Source organism: Phoxinus phoxinus, assembly GCF_949152265.1.
Source record: "Phoxinus phoxinus genome assembly, chromosome: 25".
Taxonomy (NCBI): domain Eukaryota; kingdom Metazoa; phylum Chordata; class Actinopteri; order Cypriniformes; family Leuciscidae; genus Phoxinus; species Phoxinus phoxinus.
The window spans coordinates 7,497,111-7,514,610 of NC_136900.1; the positions used below are offsets into that span (position 1 = coordinate 7,497,111).

The window sequence follows — 17,500 nt, forward strand, 5'->3', positions numbered from 1 at the left end:
TGAGCTTGTCAAACACTCTCTCTTCAAGGTATCAAAGCAAACCAGGGTCCAATTAATATTTCCTGCAGCTATAATTTCTCATGTTCTCTTCTGAGCGATCAGATGTAATGAAACTGCACAGGTCTGGTATTCTCCAGCTGAAGAAAGCCTGCAGTGCTTATCCGATGACCAGCAGTCCTCTGTTCCCGAAGCCGAAGCGGAGACGTTACTGTGAAACATGTTCAAATACCCGGATCTGTCACTGGGAACACATCGCATGCACAGTATCTTCTTCAGTCTGGCTTTACTTCTAAAGGACAAAACATGATCATAGTCTTCTTTTTTTTTTATCCAAAAAAAGTGGTTTTCCAACTTAAACTGTGGTAAATCTTTAATGCTTGAGAAAAACAGTTTTAAAAAGTGAACTAAAAAGTGAAAAAGTTACAGAATTTTACGTTTGTTGTTACGAAAAAACATTTTACTCTAAAACTGTGAGAAAAAACGTTCCACTATATGAAATTCGTCTCCCATTCATTTCCAAATGCGGTCATTTTTTACTTTTTTAAAAACCTTTCTTTTTTCCTAAAAACCTTAAGAGAGTTAAGAGTGAATGTTCAACATCCGCTTTCAACCCATTGGCCGAGGATTCCCGTCTGCATTTCTTCTTCCTTGCGTAACGCACATTTCTGGCATAAAACTTAGAAACAAGTCGCTCTGATCACAACGTTTCCTCTCAGAATTAGTCAGTTTGACACTCTCATTCATTCTTGTTCTGCCAAACATGTTGAACTCTTTAGCTATTAATGAATGATCTTGTGTTGTTATTTAAGAAAATATTTCTATAAAAGGGTATCAGACATCTGGTCTGATTAAACTTAGACATGTCAGCTTTATTCATTTTAACTTGGTTATTTTTACGCAATTTACAAAGGAATAGGTTGTCCTTCTAAAAAAGCACAGAATAAAATATGGAAATGTGTATTTATTGACATAAATTGAAAAAGAAGCAAGTTCAACGGTTTAAAAATAAACAAAACAAATATACCTATTTTAGGGACATAGAAATACATTGCATTGTAGGAATGACCATTGTAAAGTTCATGATACATTTTAAAGCCACATTATAGACGCATACTTGATAACTGACGATGAATCATGTTTGATATTATGAAAGGTTGTCATAATAAAAAAAATAAAAAAAAGGGGGGTGGGGGATTGGCAAAGTCTTGTTGCATTAATCTTAATTGCGCAATTTGTTATCAGACATCAGTAGGGGAGGATCGTGACTTCATTATACTGGCTCACACACGTGAAAGAAGCCCTTTAAATGCACATCTGGATTTTGAATATGGGTTTCTGTCTTGTCTTGATGGAGATTAATTGCTTCTTCTGTTCAATATAACAGACTCCTTTCCATTCGCTCTTTCCAGATGAGTCCGTCTGATGTGGTCGATCCTGTGCGTTCTGTATGTATAGATCTCAATCTGAGGTCTGGGATTGACTGAAGTCAGGCAATTTTTCTTCATTTATAACTTTTTATAACGTTCATTTATTATGTTATAAGCATAGATTCTCTCAGACATGACAAGGAGCATGAAATCCCCCCAAAAAAGGTCCAACCAGTGTGACTGTATCACAATCCCACTATCTGACCCAAACAGGGCTCTGTATTTCCATAATAATATGAACTCCAGCTGTTATGAATATTAAGCGATCAGGATACACCTCCATTGTGTTTGGAGCAGCGTTACACAAGAGTCGACCCTTACACAAGCATCAAAGCTTTCGTAACCACCGTCTTTTCCAGCGATTCATGTTGTTGTGGAAAAGATTTCTCTTCCTCTTGAACTCATCTGTAGATGTTCTGAGCTCAGTGATGCGTTTGGGACATTAAGCTTTGATTTTCACTTGTTTACGCCACAGCGATCCCAGAGAAGGTCGGGAGGTTCATGTCACTTTTTTGTTGTGTAATTTATTAGAACTGTAAAATGTATTCCTAACCAACAAAGCACTCAGAATACCTTATAAAGCACATAGCAATGCCCTAGCAACCACCCAGAACACTTTAGCAACTGCATAGCAATGCCATAGTAACCACCCAAAACACATGAAAAAAAGTGCATAATGCCCTAGCAACCATCCAGAAAAATGTAGGAAACACATAGCAATACCCAAGCAACCACCCAGAATATCTTAGCGACTGCATAGTAACGCCCTAGTAACCACCCCAAATTATTTTTTGCAATAGCAATACCCCAGTAGTCTAATAAAACCTTATCAAAACAATACAAACCACCCGAACATCTTAGAAAGTGCATACAACACCCTAGCAACCATCTAAAACACTTTATCAAGCAAATAGCAACGCCATATCAGCAATCCAGAGAACCTTACCAACACAGTAAAACCCCAGAACACCTTCATAAATGCATAGCAACACCCTAGAAACCACCCAGAACACTTTAGCAAATGCATAACCACCCCTAGCAACCACCCATAATACCATAGCAACGCCCTAGCAACCACCCATAACACTTTATCAAGCAAATAGCAACGCCATATCAGCAATCCAGAGCAACTTATCAACACAGTAAAACACACAGAACACATGAGCAAACGCATAGCAACACCCTAGCAACCAACCACCCCCTTTGCAAATGCATAATAGTGCCCTAGTAGCAACCATCCAGAACATGTTATCAAACACAAAGAAACACCACAGCAATCTCCTAGAACACTCAAGCAATTCAAAATAAAAATCAATCAAAATACTAGCCCAGAGCAACACCCTAGCAACCACCCAGTGCAAAGCATTGCCATAGAAACCACGTAGCAGTGGTCTCTTCCAGTCTAAGTGGGTGTTTATTAGTCAGAATAAGTTTGTGGAAAACATGGTTTCAGGGTACAGACTAAGAAGTTGAAGCCCATTTGAAAGTCTTTCCCAAAGTTTGCTCCCCTTTGCTGCTCATTACGAACTCCCATTCCATAACAACAGGCCTTTTGTTATTCTTCTCCCGCTGTTGCCGTGGGAAACGCTCATTAAGCAGCGTTCGGAATGTTGAGAAGGTCGTTGCAGTCGGAGAGTGATTGATTGAGTGACAGGAGGGAAGTCGGAATCAAATATTTCTTCTTTGTGTACGTTAAACGGATGTCCCAGTGTGATAAATGAGCATTTCCCAGAATTCATTGCCGGCTATAATAACAGTCCCATAGTGGAACACAAACACATTTCTCTTTATCATATTGTATATTTGGTAACACTTAAGAAGAAGGTTCATTAGTTAACATTAGTAAACTACGTTAGTTAGAATGAACTAAACTTATACAGCATTTATTAATCTTTGTCAATGTTAATTTCAACATTTACTAATACCTTATTAAAATATTGTTAGCATTAGTTAATGCGCACTGTGAACTAACATGAATTTTGTTTTTATATAACATTTACAAATATTAACAAATACAGTAGCAAATGGATTCCTCTTGGTTTGTTCACATTAGTTAATATTAACTCATTTTAACTAATGAACCTTATTGTAAAGTGTTACCGTATATTTTTACGCAGCAAAAGCTGCTTCTGACAGAATGTGGGCAATTATGATGTTATATGATAAACTAAAGAAAACATCCATCCAATCCAAATGGTTTTGTTCAAAATGACATCCCATCAGTTGGTTCTTTGATCAGGGCTTTTATCCTGTGGCCTCATGGGATAGATCAAGTAAAGTGAACATCATATACACACTTCAGAGTCTCGCTGGAGGAAGTGGGTAATCCGGGCACTTTTCCCTTCTCTTTTACGAGTACTGAACTCAGACATACTTCTTTTGTCACAATTACTGCGTCTCAACTCGCCTACTTACACTACGCCCTAAAAGTATTCATTTTGTGAAGAAAAAGTAGATACTTTTGAGTGTGTATCAGAAGAGTAGACAAGCTTTGGGACACACTATCACATCATTCAATTGTGTCTGTAACGGTTGCTCTCTGTCACAGTAAACTGGCCTGTCAATCATCTTGTCACAGTAAACTGGCCTGTCAATCATCTTGTCACAGTAAACTGGCCTGTCAATCATCTTGTCACAGTAAACTGGCCTGTCAATCATCTTGTCACAGTAAACTGGCCGGTCAATCATCTTGTCACAGTAAACTGGCCTGTCAATCATCTTGTCACAGTAAACTGGCCTGTCAATCATCTTGTCACAGTAAACTGGCCTGTCAATCATCTTGTTACAGCAAACTGGCCTGTCAATCATCTTGTCACAGTAAACTGACCTGTCAATCATCTTGTCAGTTTAAATCCTCCACATTATATTTAATTTAATTTCCAACCGTATCGGAGAGAAAAGCAGAAACACGTTGATCTGCAGTCGCGTGTCTTTCATTGCGGAGACTCTCCTCATATTATTGCATTATTAATTATGCATTTAAAAGTTAATGGCTGAACGGATCTTTATAAAAGTCCACATTGTTATTGCAGATTAAATATAACACATGCAGATAACATTAAATAAATATGTTTTTATCAGGTTAAACTTTGATTAGTCACTCAAACCTTTATCTAAACCTTATCCGCCATGTTTTGTAGTTTTTAACATTTCTTACATGTGTTTGTAGTTCCTCCTCCAAATCGCAATGGATTGTGGGTAATATTAGCCTTTATAGTGAACATGGATCCACACTCCGAAAATCCTCCGAGGACTTCTGGCATCATCTTTTCAACACACGTATGCTTTGGGACACACTAATCTAATCTAAATCTCACACACTGTTAGGATAGATAGTGTGCAATGAGACGCAGGGATCGTGTTTTTCGCCCACTATAGGCTGTAGTAGTGAAGTATGCGACTTCGGACGCTGCCAATCACTCAAATTCACTGCAGTGGTGACGCTTTAGCATGAGATATAGCGCATGCCATGGAAACCTAAATTAAAGGGATGGGTCCTTTGCACCATGACCTCGAGCTTATTCAGAGATATCAGCCGAATGGCTTAGTGCAGGCGCTAACGGATCCAAGGTCGTATCTCGTAAATTACCCGATTATGCTACCGCTAACCCGTACGTCAAGGTCACTTCCATGATTTGGAAAAAGCCAGATAAAGTCCTGGCAGAAAGCGATGAATAAGGATGTAGTGTAAACACATGTGAGTTTTGCAAAGGATTATTACGGGCTTTTCTCAAATCACGGAAGTGACCTCGACGTCCGGGTTAGCGGTAGCATAAGCCATCAGGCAAGTGTTAATTAAATAAACTCCTGATGTACTTACACACTTTCCAATGCCTCGTTTTATGAGTACAGAACCTATTTGTACTACTGTAGAAGTTTGGTGCCATCCCGGGCATTATTAGTGTGGTAATTTACCAGATACGACCTTGGATCCATTAGCGCCTGCACTAAGCCATTCGGCTGATATCTCTAAATAAGCTCTAACTTTAATAACGTTCGGCCAAGGGAAAAAAAGACCTCATGTTCGAGGTCATGGTGCAAAGGGCCCTAGGTAGAAATTACTCAGAGCCATCCCTTTAAGTCATTCTTTATGGCACAAAAAGTCCTTTAAATGCAAATGAGGCTCATTCTGGAATCACAAATGATTAACATGACGCTATTACCGCTCAAAGAAAGCATGCTGTAAATAAACGCTTATTTCAGGTTTGTTAGATATGTTCATAAATCGTCGCATTTGCATGTTTGTTTATATATGATATCAGATTGTATGAATAGGTAGGCTTAAACAACGCATGTAAATAAACGTACTCGGTTACTAACGTAACCTCGGTTCTCTCTAGGAGAGGGAACGAGTACTGCGTCGAAAGAACGCTACGGGAAAGATATTTCTTTGTCGAGATTGAAGCCAAAAATTAATCCTTAATTTTGTAATATTGTAAAACGCTTTTCTGAAGCATACAACCTAGGCGGAGCAATACAGCTCACCCATTGGCTGCTCTGCCAGAAAAGCACAGCCTATGCGAGGCCAGGACGCTGACCAATGAGGACGCTTCGCGCCCTTCTGCGTCACCTCCCGCCCAAACAGGCGTGGCCTAGGCCTATAAATACGAGCATAGCTGTCTAACACGCCGATTTTCGTCAATGAAGCGACGCAGCGTGGACACGCACGGCATGAGACGCAGTACTCGTTCCCTCTCCTAGAGAGAACCGAGGTTACGTTAGTAACCGAGTACGTTCTCTTACGTAGAGTTCTCTCGTACTGCGTCGAAAGAACGCTACGGGAACCCTATGCAAACCGCCGTGCGTGTTCTTGGATCGACACAGACACCTAAGGGCGCGCGCGCCCTGGTATACAAGCGCCTACCCCAAGAAGTATAAGGAGAGCGGCTAAAATAGCATCATCCCTTATAGTAGTGCCTCTCAAGGCATAATAGCATATATATGTAAATATAGATATATATGAGGGGTAATAGCATGCTCATGGGACACATTGTCAGTGAGTGATGCTTAAAACATTGAAGTGACCTGGGCCGCAGCGCGGGGCAGGAGCACTTATACATATTAGACATTGAAGTGACCTGGGCCGCAGCGCGGGGCAGGAGCACTTGTACATATTACCATTGAAGTGACCTGGGCCGCAGTGCGGGGCAGGAACACTTATACATAGTCTTCTAGACCGAGAGCAGTTTAGCCTGCAACGCAGGAACCTCTAGGTTATAGAACCTAATAAATGTAGACGGGGAGGCCCAGCCTGCCGCCATACAGATATCTTGTAACGAGATTCCGCTATACCAAGCCCATGAGGAGGCCATGCCTCTCGTGGAATGTGCTCTGATGCCCAAAGGGCATTCCAAGCCTCTAGATGCGTAGGCTAGCGCAATGGCGTCCACTACCCATCGAGACAGACTCTGTTTCGTTGCGGCTCGTCCCTTGGAGCGCCCGCTGAACGAAACGAAGAGCTGCTCCGTCTGTCGAAAAACAGCGGAGCGGGACACGTAAGCTCTTAATGCCCTGACCGGGCAAAGGGAGCTATTTCCGTCCTCTGAGGCCGGCAGGGCCGACAGGGAGATGACCTGAGCCCTGAACGGTGTGTTGAGGGACTTAGGCACGTACCCATGCTTCGGTTTCAACACGACTATAGAGTCGTTTGGCCCGAACTCCATACAAGAAGCTCTCACTGAGAGCGCTTGCAAGTCTCCCACACGCTTCACTGAAGCGAGAGCCAAAAGAAACACGGTCTTGAGAGACAGGTGTTTCATGTCAACTGAGTGAATAGGCTCGAAAGGGGCCCCTTTCATAGCGTTCAACACTGTAGAAAGGTCCCACACGGGGACTGAAGGAGGCCTTGGAGGGTTTAACCTCCTGGCGCCTCTCAGGAAGCGGACCACCAGGTCGTTCCTGCCTAGTGAACGGCCAAGCGTTGGATTAACGAACGCTGATATGGCAGCCACATAGACTTTGAGCGTGGATGGGGTTCTTCCCTTATCCAATAGCTCTTGCAAGAAGGAGAGAATCTCCGGTTCTCCACACTGAAGTGGTGACAGACCTTGATCTGAACACCATCCAGAGAACACCGACCATTTGGAAGCGTAGAGCCGTCTAGTAGACGGAGCCCTAGCTTGTTCGATCGTGTCTAACACTCCTCTTGGGAGGTTAGCGGGTACCCGTTTATGGCCCATACGTGTAGGGACCAAAGCTCGGGGTGAGGATGCAAAATCGAGCCCTTGGCCTGTGAGAGGAGGTCTCTCCTCACTGGTATCGGCCACGGGGCAGTACTTTTCAGTCGCATCAAAGCTGGGAACCAGGTCTGATTCGTCCAGAATGGAGCAACTAGCAGTACTGAGCATCCGCTCTCCCTGATACGCTCCAGCACTTGAGGCAGGAGTGAGACAGGAGGAAAAGCATAGAGCGGGCGGCGGGGCCAGACTCTGGCCAGCGCGTTCGTGCTCTTCGAAAAGAATTCTGGGCAATGAGCGTTTTCCTGGTTTGCAAACAGGTCTATTTCCGCTCTGCCGAACGTTTTCCACAGCAGACGCACTGTCTGTGTGTGTAGGGACCACTCTCCAGTGGGAACGTTGTTCCGTGAGAGTCTGTCCGGGCCTACGTTCAAGTGGCCTGGCACGTGCATTGCTCTTAACGAGCGCAGGTTGTGCTGGGCCCACACCAGTATGCGTTCCGCTAACCTGAATAGGTTCCGGGATCTCACGCCACCCTGGCGGTTTATGTAGGCTACTACCGACATGTTGTCCGAGCGGACCAGGACGTGGTGTCCTTTTATCCGGGGACAGAAGCGCCTCAGCGCAAAGTCCACTGCCATCATTTCCAGGCAGTTTATGTGCGGTAGTTCGGCTCGCTCTGACCACTGGCCAAAGAGCGGACTGCCGTCGAGCAGTGCTCCCCAGCCTGAGGTGGACGCGTCCGTGGACACCACCTTCAGGCTCGAGGAAGTCCCCAGGCTTACACCTGACCGGTACCAGTCTGACGCTCTCCATGGTGTCAGGGCTGAAATGCATTCCTGAGTGACCTTGAGGCGATAGCGACCGTGTAGCCATGCTCGGCGCGGTACGCGCGCTCTCAACCAGAACTGTAGTGGGCGCATGCGCAGCAGGCCCAACTGTAGTACTGCCGAGGCTGAGGCCATGAGGCCTAGCATTTTCTGAAATCTCCTGAGTGGCACTATGTGGCCGCTGAGGAAGGATTTCGCCATTTGCAGGGTATTTCGCCTGCGCTGTGATGACAGCTGTGCTGTCATAGACAGTGAGTTCAGATCCAGTCCTAAAAAGGAGATCCTTTGACTGGGAAACAGTGAACTTTTCTCCCAATTGACCCTCAGACCTAAGCACTCGAGGTGATCGAGTATTAGTGTCTTGTGGTGAGCGAGTTCTGACGGCGATTGAGCCAGAATTAGCCAATCGTCCAAATAGTTCAGAATTCGAACGCCCCGGAGTCTCAGGGGTGCCAGCGCCGCGTCCATGCACACTGTAAATGTACGAGGTGCTAGGGATAGGCCGAATGGCAGGACTGTGTACTGATATGCCCGGCCCTCGAAGGCGAATCTCAAAAATCGCCTGTGACGTGACGCAATTTGTATGTGAAAATACGCGTCTTTCAGATCTATTGCCATAAACCAGTCTTCTCGGCGAATTTGCGCGAGGATACTTCTGGTCGTGAGCATTCTGAACTTCCGCTTTGCAAGCGTTTTGTTCAGACGCCTTAGATCTAAAATGGGTCTGAGACCCCCGTCTTTCTTCGGTACCAGGAAATATCTGCTGTACAGGCCCCCTTCGCTCTGAGCTTGAGATAAAGGCTCTATGGCCCCTTTGCTCAATAGCTTCGCTATTTCGGCTCGAAGTAGATGTGCTACTTCTGTTTTTACCGTGGTTTCGACTTTTCCCGTGAAACGGGGAGGGCGTCGATAAAACTGTAGCGAATAGCCTCTTTTTATAGTCTCTAGCACCCATTCTGAAACCCCGGGTAGTCCTTCCCATGCATCTGCACGTGTGACTAGGGGTTGAATGTAATCTGGGCTCTGGTCGCGAAATGGCGGCGACACGAGAGCAACCATGTGCTGTGACATGGACGCCGTGGCGTCTGAGGCGGGGGACATGTTTAACACAGTATGCGTCCCGCGCGCGCTCGACTCTCTGAGTTGAGAGAGAGCACGCGGGGCGAGCCCTACGGGGCTCGTTATGTTTGTGAATAAACGTGGGCGCTTGGTGGCGGGCACATTTATAACACCGGGGACACTGTGTTTGTGTACTGACTGACCGTTCGTTAGTTTCGTTTTTACAGAAACCGCGGAACGTGCAGTGTGTAGTGGTTGTGGGCACTGGACAGTGGGCACGCTCACTACACGTAAAGCACAATCGGTGTGAGCCGATTTTATGTGTGCAAACCCTGTGTTGAACGGGGCTGTGCTTGTGTGAATGAATGGGCACTGGGTGGGCATTGCAGTTACACACATTACACCATCGGCCTTGGCCGGAACACCAGAAATTAAACTCTTTTTTAGATTTATCTGGGTCGCCGTGAAAACGGCGTTTGTGTGCAGGCAAACGGGCTTTACGGCCGGTTTGTTGGCTGCTGAGTACACTGGTACAAACACGGAACTTAGGGCTGTACAAGCGGGAATCTTTGGTGGAAGTCCGGCCGCAGCGGGACCCGAACACCGTCTTTTTCCTAGCAGGGCTAGGATGGCGCCGAGGCCTCGGGCTTGATTGAGATCTTGGGCCGAGGACCACGCGGTGGCGGGCGGCGTCCGGCGGAGCGAGACCGTGGTCTCTCTCGGGCCTGTTGCTGCTGGGCCGGCGCGGCGGGCGCGGGGCGCTGCTGAGTTCGGGCAGGCGGCTGTTTAGGGCGGCCTGTTGCGGAACTGGAGCGCTTTGGCAGGAAATGTCTCATGGCCTGCGAAGTTTTCTGTACCTCGGCGAATCGGTCCGCGAAGTCCTTCACGGAGGATCCGAAGAGGCCAGCCGGTGAAATGGGGGCGTCGAGAAACGCAGAGCGCTCGGATTCCGCCATTTCAGAGAGAGTCAGCCATAAATGTCTCTCAGAAACAGTAGCTGTGGCCATAATCCTGCCGATGGCGTGTGCGGCGGACTTTGTAGCGCGAAGAGCTAGGTCTGTGGCGCTACGCAAGTCCGGAACACTGATCGCGCCCGGGCCTTCCTCGTCTAGCTTGCAGAGGAGGTTGGCCTGGTGGATTTGAAGCACCGCCATGGTGTGCAGCGCCGATGCAGCTTGTCCGGCGGCGGAATACACGCGACCGTTCAGAGCTGAAGACGTGCGGCAAGCTTTGGATGGTAGGACTCCCTTAGCCCGCCGTCCCGCAGAGGGTGGGCAAAGGTGAGTCGCTACCGCCTCCTCGACCGGAGGGAGAGCGTGGTAGCCTCTGTCTCGAGCACCGTCCACTACGGAGAATGCTGGCGAGGCAGAAGTACGTACTCTGGCTGAAAATGGCGCCTTCCATGATTTCGCTACCTCTTCGTGAAGCTCAGGAAGAAACGGTGCGTGTCTGGAGGGGGGCGCAGCGCGGTCTCCAGAGAGGAAGCGTCCATCCAGCCGGTTGAGTGCAGGTTGTTCGGGCGTCGGCCAATCGAGGCCGAGGCTCGACACGGCCTGTGTGAGCAGACGCATCAGTTCCGCCTCGATGCTGATCTTCCCTCCTCTGCGCTCTCGAACAGCGGGGGAGGGGAGGTCCACAGAGCTCGCCCAACCCTCGCTCTCCGAAGCGAGAAGCGAACAGCAATCATCATCTCCCTCTGATACAGCTTGCTGGTCGTCATCCATAACGGACAAAGCGGCGTGCTGCGGCTGTTGTCCGTCGGTGAGCGACTCGAGCGAGACGTTGAGAGGAGCTAGCGGCGGCGGCGGCGAGCTCCTCGTGGAGGGAGGTTCCGGGACCCGCTGAGCACGGCGCTTTTTACGGCGCGGCGCTACAGGGGGCGGTTGAGCAGCTTCGGCGAAAGATGCAAGGCGAGTCCGCAGAGTCGCGATTGGCATCATGTCGCAGTGATGGCAGCCGCCATCACCGAGAGCGATAGCTGCATGTTCCTCGCCCAAGCAGGAAACACATAACTCGTGGTGGTCCCCGTCGATGAGCGCGGCTCGGCAGGAGCCGCAGGAAAAGCGAGACATCTTTATAAAGACGCTCGTGCTCTTTTGTGAGGAAAAAGCGTGTGACGCGGTAGGCGAACACACACACAAAACACACACAAAACTGAAAGGATATATCCACGCCGGAGAAGCGCAGCAGGGAACGGCGGCTGAAGGCGGCGAAGACCAGCGGCTTCAGGTAAGGGCTCGTCCTGCTGAGGTGCTTGTATCCAGACGGCTGTGGTGGCTCGAATCAATCCAGCGATGCGTGCAGCTTCGTTGAATTTAAGAAAATCGGCGTGTTAGACAGCTATGCTCGTATTTATAGGCCTAGGCCACGCCTGTTTGGGCGGGAGGTGACGCAGAAGGGCGCGAAGCGTCCTCATTGGTCAGCGTCCTGGCCTCGCATAGGCTGTGCTTTTCTGGCAGAGCAGCCAATGGGTGAGCTGTATTGCTCCGCCTAGGTTGTATGCTTCAGAAAAGCGTTTTACAATATTACAAAATTAAGGATTAATTTTTGGCTTCAATCTCGACAAAGAAATATCTTTCCCGTAGCGTTCTTTCGACGCAGTACGAGAGAACTCTACGTAAGAGAACCACATCAACAACGCGTGCAATTCATCAGTGAAGACGGCAGTGCAAAGCATCATATTTAAACACGTGTTTTTTTTGTTTTTGTTTTTTGTCAGGGACAATGCACATTATTACATACATAATTATCACAGTCAGAGACATAATAATGTCTGTAGATGTGTTGCATAAACGGTTTCTAGCCAATAGCAATTACAAAATAAAAATAAAAAAAGTGTTTGTTGTTGTAATGATATTTTCCCTCGAGTGAGTCTGTCTTAATAAACTGGCAGTCTGTGCACATCAAACCAGCGCTGTGCATTAAAACATCTCTAAACAACACGCCTGACCTTTCCAATGCAATTACAGAGAGAAATGCCGCTCTTTGAGACGGTCTCGAGTCCTCGTGCTCACTGACCCGAGAGAGACTGATGGAAGCTCGTCCTGATCTCAGAGGATCTGCTTTTGGGACGCTGGTCTTGGATCAGTCATCTGGAAAGAATTAAGTTTTTTTTGTTTTGTTTTTTACCGTGTGAACAGCCAGATGATGGCAGTGACGTCATATAAATGATGGTGAGATTTTGTTGGATATATTTTAATCTCCATCCAGAACATTCCAAAAATCTGAAGTCACTTTATAAATGAACGGACATTTAGCTTTATCATTGCATATCTGGCGACATTTAATGCATCAAACCGTTAAACTGCTCATATTTATTGCCATTCTTACCTTTTTTAGTGTCTTTGGGTTGCCAGTCATGCAGATTTAGTGCTGTCGCGCGCTGATCTGAAAAGTCACATGGCCTCGGTCATGAACATTCGTGTCTTTGCAACAGTTAAATCCAATTGTTTAGTCTTTTAAATAAATTTCAAATTATATTAACAAGTTACTCAAAATATTTAAAGGGGTGGTTGATTATGATTTCACTTTTCTAACTTTAGTTAGTGTGTAATGTTGCTGTTTGATCATAAACAACATCTGCAAAGTTACAACGCTCAAAGCAAAGGGAGATATTTGCTTTTAAAGAAATCGCTTTTTAAGTACTACAACAAATGCTGGTAGGAACTACTAAGCTCTTGAAGCTCCGCCCCCTGTGCCGGGAGCAGCAGCTCATTTGCATTTAAAGGGACAGACACAAAACGGTGTGTTTTTGCTCACTAAACATGCTATTTAAACATGCTATATAAAAATATCTGTGGTGTATTTTGAGCTAAAACTTCATACACACACTCTGGGAACATCAGAAACTTATTTTTACATCTTATGAAAAGAGCATTACACCACCGCTTTAAGTAAAGTACCAAACATAGATGTATTTGTTGAAAATGTCATTTATTTTTGTTACAATTACAACCGAGTAATTTGCTTTTTTCTCCAAAACACGTTGACCATAATTATTGGCACCCCTAGAGTTTTTAATGAGTAAAATATATCTGAAATATATTCCCATTATTCCCAACATGTTGTTGTTTTTTGTCATTTGAACCTTTAATAATAATAATAATACCAGCTGACAGGTTTCCCTGTACATTTACAGCATTAGTTGAAAGAGATTTGAATATCAGGACCTACTGTACCTGGTATATTAAGCCAAATTAATTGATATTGAATCAAGATCAGAATTGAATCGCAAGCCTTTGAATCGAGTCCTCACTCGGAGCTAAACTCAAAGGTTGGCAGTCCTGCTACAGACCCGTTTAGTTTAGCAGAGCTTTAATCTGCGAGGTGAATTTCTAACCGATTACATTGATTTATTTATTTTTAATAAACATGAATCCATTCAAACCATCCAGAAAGAATGATTCCTTTCATAAACAGCCGGGCAGCAAATACACACTTTTTCCACATCGGACATGACAGAGCGTGGCAGAGAGCAATACAACTAACCAATGATCCAAACTGAATCCTAAATATTGACTTGGACCATCCATAGGATTAACATGTAGGCCCTACTGTACATGATCTGATGGATTATGATCACACAATGATCCTGTACGGTTCAGGAGTTATAAGGCTCATAATTCTAATGAAAGCTGACCCATGTCAAACCCTTCACACTCAGTCTGTTCAACAGAGACAGTGAGCATTTGTATGAAACACTGATATCTGGTGGCCACTATGAGACACGACCGCGCTTTATTTTTTATTTGTATTTATTTTTAAAAAGCATCATAATAGTAAAGCATATGGAGGCCCATTTGCATCACACAAGACACAAGTTATTTTTATGAATTAAATTTCAGTCTTTTCTTCACACAGATCTGAATAAATATATAATGCACACAACTCGCAAGCTTGAACATATAACATCAGTTCTGGCCTCCCGATCCATTTTAGAATACATTTTAAGATTTTATTATTTGTTTTTAAATCACTAAATGGTGTTTTATATGTACTTTTATGTGTTATCCCTTGTTCAGCACTTTGTAAACCTTGGTTTTTTAAATGTGCTATGAAAATGGACACAGCTTTTTTTCGAAAGCGCTGTGTGTGTTTGAGTAAACAGCACTGCTTTTCATTCCTGTAAGTGTCTCTGTATTGCTTTGGTTGTTGAGATGGATTACAGGCTGATCTGTGATTCATGTTCGCCAGATAACCGCTTTAACAGATGGCATATTCCTGTCATTCTGCACAAATCCAATAATCCCCTGGGATTATTGAACAGTTGTTGAGTGTGATGTTGTTTAAACAGTTCAGCATTGAACACACAATATTAAACCAGCTAACGTTGGAGAGATAAAGCACTTTTTAAAGTCTGACGTGCATGCATAAATCATCATTTGTTACACGACACGAGTTTATATATTTGCTGACAAAGGTCAAAGACTATTTAAGACAAGATTTTACATATTAAATTATCCACTTTACTGATTATTAAAAGTAATTCCTCTTGTTCATCTGCTATCTAACACTTAAACTATTTAAAATTATACTCTGTTGTGGTTTGTTTTGTTGATGTTTTGAACTGATATAAACTAAATTTCATGGAAAAAAATGTATTTGATATTTTTTAGCACTTTTTTTTACAGTGTCATTGTTAAATATCACATGTTGTTGCTAGTAATAACTATTAATTATGCATAATTACATGCAACTTACCCTAATCATACCCTAACCCTGTTAATTAATATTACTCAATACTTAAATATATAATTACACTAACACCTTAAAATAAAGTGTAACCAAATAAAGTGTATCTAACCCTTTATTTTGCACTAAATATTAAAATGCACTTATTGGTTAGGGTGCTTTGGTTAAGGGTTAGTTGCATAATTATGCATAATATTTTGCAACATTAATACCTTTCACTGGGATTTAACACAGTATACAAGATCAGTACTTTGAATTTCAGTATATTCATAGATTATTTGTAAATTGACAGTAAATTGCAGGTTACCCGTTGCATGACTTACTGTATTATTTTTTACAGTAAATAATTATGAAAAGACAGCTGTGACTTCACAGTAATGATGCCGTCGTAGAAAAAATGCTTTTCTTACTTTTTTTTTGTCTTGTTTCCAGACCAAATATCAAACATTTCTTAAATCAAGATGCATTTACTAAAGTAGTAAAACGATGTAAGATATTAAGTCTTGTTTTCTGGGGAAATTGATCAAAATGAAGTGAGTTTTTTCTTAAAACAAGCTAAATGATCTGCCAATGGGGTAATACAAATAATCTTGAAATAATATCTTTATATCCTTATATCCACTGATTATAAAATAAAACGTGTGAAATCTTTTTACTTTACAAACCAGTGTCCTTGTAATGTGTGCGTGTGCTCACACTCTCTCCCCGCAACTTGTCTTACTTTTATAGACCTAAAACGGATCGTAATATTTACCTATAATAACCTATAACAAAAAAAAAAAAAAAAAAAAACGGTACAATGTCTAATAACTAAGATTCCTGATGGAGATAGGCTACTGAACGTGAAGGAACAATATAAGTGTTTTTTTTTTTTTTTTTTTACACATACATATAAAAGGAAGTAACATAAATGTGAGGGTCAAAGTCACCAATGACCAATGACGTCATCCAGGGTTCAGTTCCGTTCAGTGACTGAAGGTGCGCGCTGCGTGTGTGCACCAGCGTTCAGTGCGCGTGCCTGTGACCATCATCATCACCACCACCACCACCACCATCATCATCATCACCACCGACCAACATCATCATGATGATGACACGCGTGCGGTCCGCGGTCTCCAACATCATCGGCGGCATCATGGCTTCGGGCTCCAGCGCGACCGAGACTCACCCGGATCTCCCGCCCCGGTTCCGGTACAGCAGGCCGGATTTCCTCGCGCTGTCCCCGGACGAGGTGGAGTGCTCTGCGGATCACATCTCCAGACCCATCCTCATCCTCAAGGAGATGAAGCTGCCCTGGGCCGCCGGTTACGCGGAGTGAGTACGCGGATGCTGCGGCGTGTGTGTGTGTGTGTGTGTGTGTGTGTGTGTGTGTGTTCGTTCATCATGATGAGAATAATCACATGAGAGTATTCTGAGAATCACATGAGGAATAGAGAATGCAAGATCCATGACACGCATCCATACTTTCATATCCATGCATGCAGGTTTAGCGAGGGCGCATGCGCGCATTTTGCGCATTATATCATAATCTGATTCTGATAAACTGTCATGTCGGCTGTCAGAGCGGATGGTGCTGTGAGCATGCAGGTGTGATGTGGAAAGTAGCACCTTTTTCTTTTGTTTGTTATCATTTTGTTTTTGGTCCTCTCGCACTGTTTTACTTTTATTTTACTTTAGCTAGGCCTACTTTTACTTTGAAGATGATGTCTCATTGTATTCTGGTTCATGGTATTAATTAAAAAATAATAATACAAAAACTGTCATGTCTAGTACAGCAGACTCTAGTATTACCGTATTAGAATAAGATTTCAGACAGGCCAGGTTGAGTTTTTAATCTTATTTGGTATTAATGATACATGGATAATGTTTTTAATATGCAAGTTGACTCCCAAACTCAGATCAGCTTTATCTGGACTCAGAGAATATTAAACCAAAGCTGTGATTAATATGACCTGTTTGTTATGTTAGTATTATTAATGTGTTGATATTTTGAATTCGCCTTTATTTTTGTTATGTTCTGTTTTAATTTTAGTTTAAGTTTTAGTAATTAGGTTATGTGTTTTGTCATTGTCATTTGTCAAATATATGAAATATTTCGGTTGTAGTAATCTTTTTAAGTTAAAGTTTTTCCATCTAATATTTCTATTTCATTTTATTTCAGCTTTATTTAAATTACCAAAAACAATTTTTAAAAGTTATATTTAACAATAACACCACTGCAATTAACAAGAATGACAACTACAATATATAAATATATTTAACCATTTAGCAATAAGCGTAACATATTTTGTATGACCTGTAGTCAGTGATTTGATTA

At 43.7% G+C, this 17,500-nt stretch overlaps 3 protein-coding genes across 4 annotated transcripts in view; 2 read left to right on the forward strand and 1 right to left on the reverse strand.

Moving 5' to 3' along the window:
• The window catches only part of ppm1h (protein phosphatase, Mg2+/Mn2+ dependent, 1H), a 123,984-nt gene that overhangs the window by 69,287 nt on the left and 37,197 nt on the right, over nucleotides 1-17,500 (forward strand). The window contains exon 1 of one of the 2 annotated variants that reach the window (XM_079604014.1): nucleotides 16,105-16,497. The exons of the other annotated variant lie outside the window; for it this stretch is intronic. Within the exon in view, the coding sequence (XP_079460140.1) occupies nucleotides 16,268-16,497 (230 nt within the window). The 5' untranslated portion in view covers nucleotides 16,105-16,267. Of the gene's footprint in view, nucleotides 1-16,104; nucleotides 16,498-17,500 lie in introns of those variants that run through there. 2 annotated transcript variants of the gene reach the window in all.
• avpr1aa (arginine vasopressin receptor 1Aa) overlaps nucleotides 1-17,500 on the forward strand; it is a 45,920-nt gene that overhangs the window by 12,304 nt on the left and 16,116 nt on the right. The window lies entirely within an intron of this gene.
• LOC306993961 (uncharacterized protein) lies at nucleotides 6,036-8,520 on the reverse strand. The gene is made up of 2 exons (XM_079604186.1): nucleotides 6,506-8,520; nucleotides 6,036-6,452 (listed from the first exon to the last, which is right to left on the reverse strand). Exon 1 carries the CDS (start codon nucleotides 8,477-8,479, stop codon nucleotides 6,599-6,601), a length of 1,881 nt encoding a protein of 626 aa, XP_079460312.1. The 5' UTR covers nucleotides 8,480-8,520; the 3' UTR covers nucleotides 6,036-6,452; nucleotides 6,506-6,598.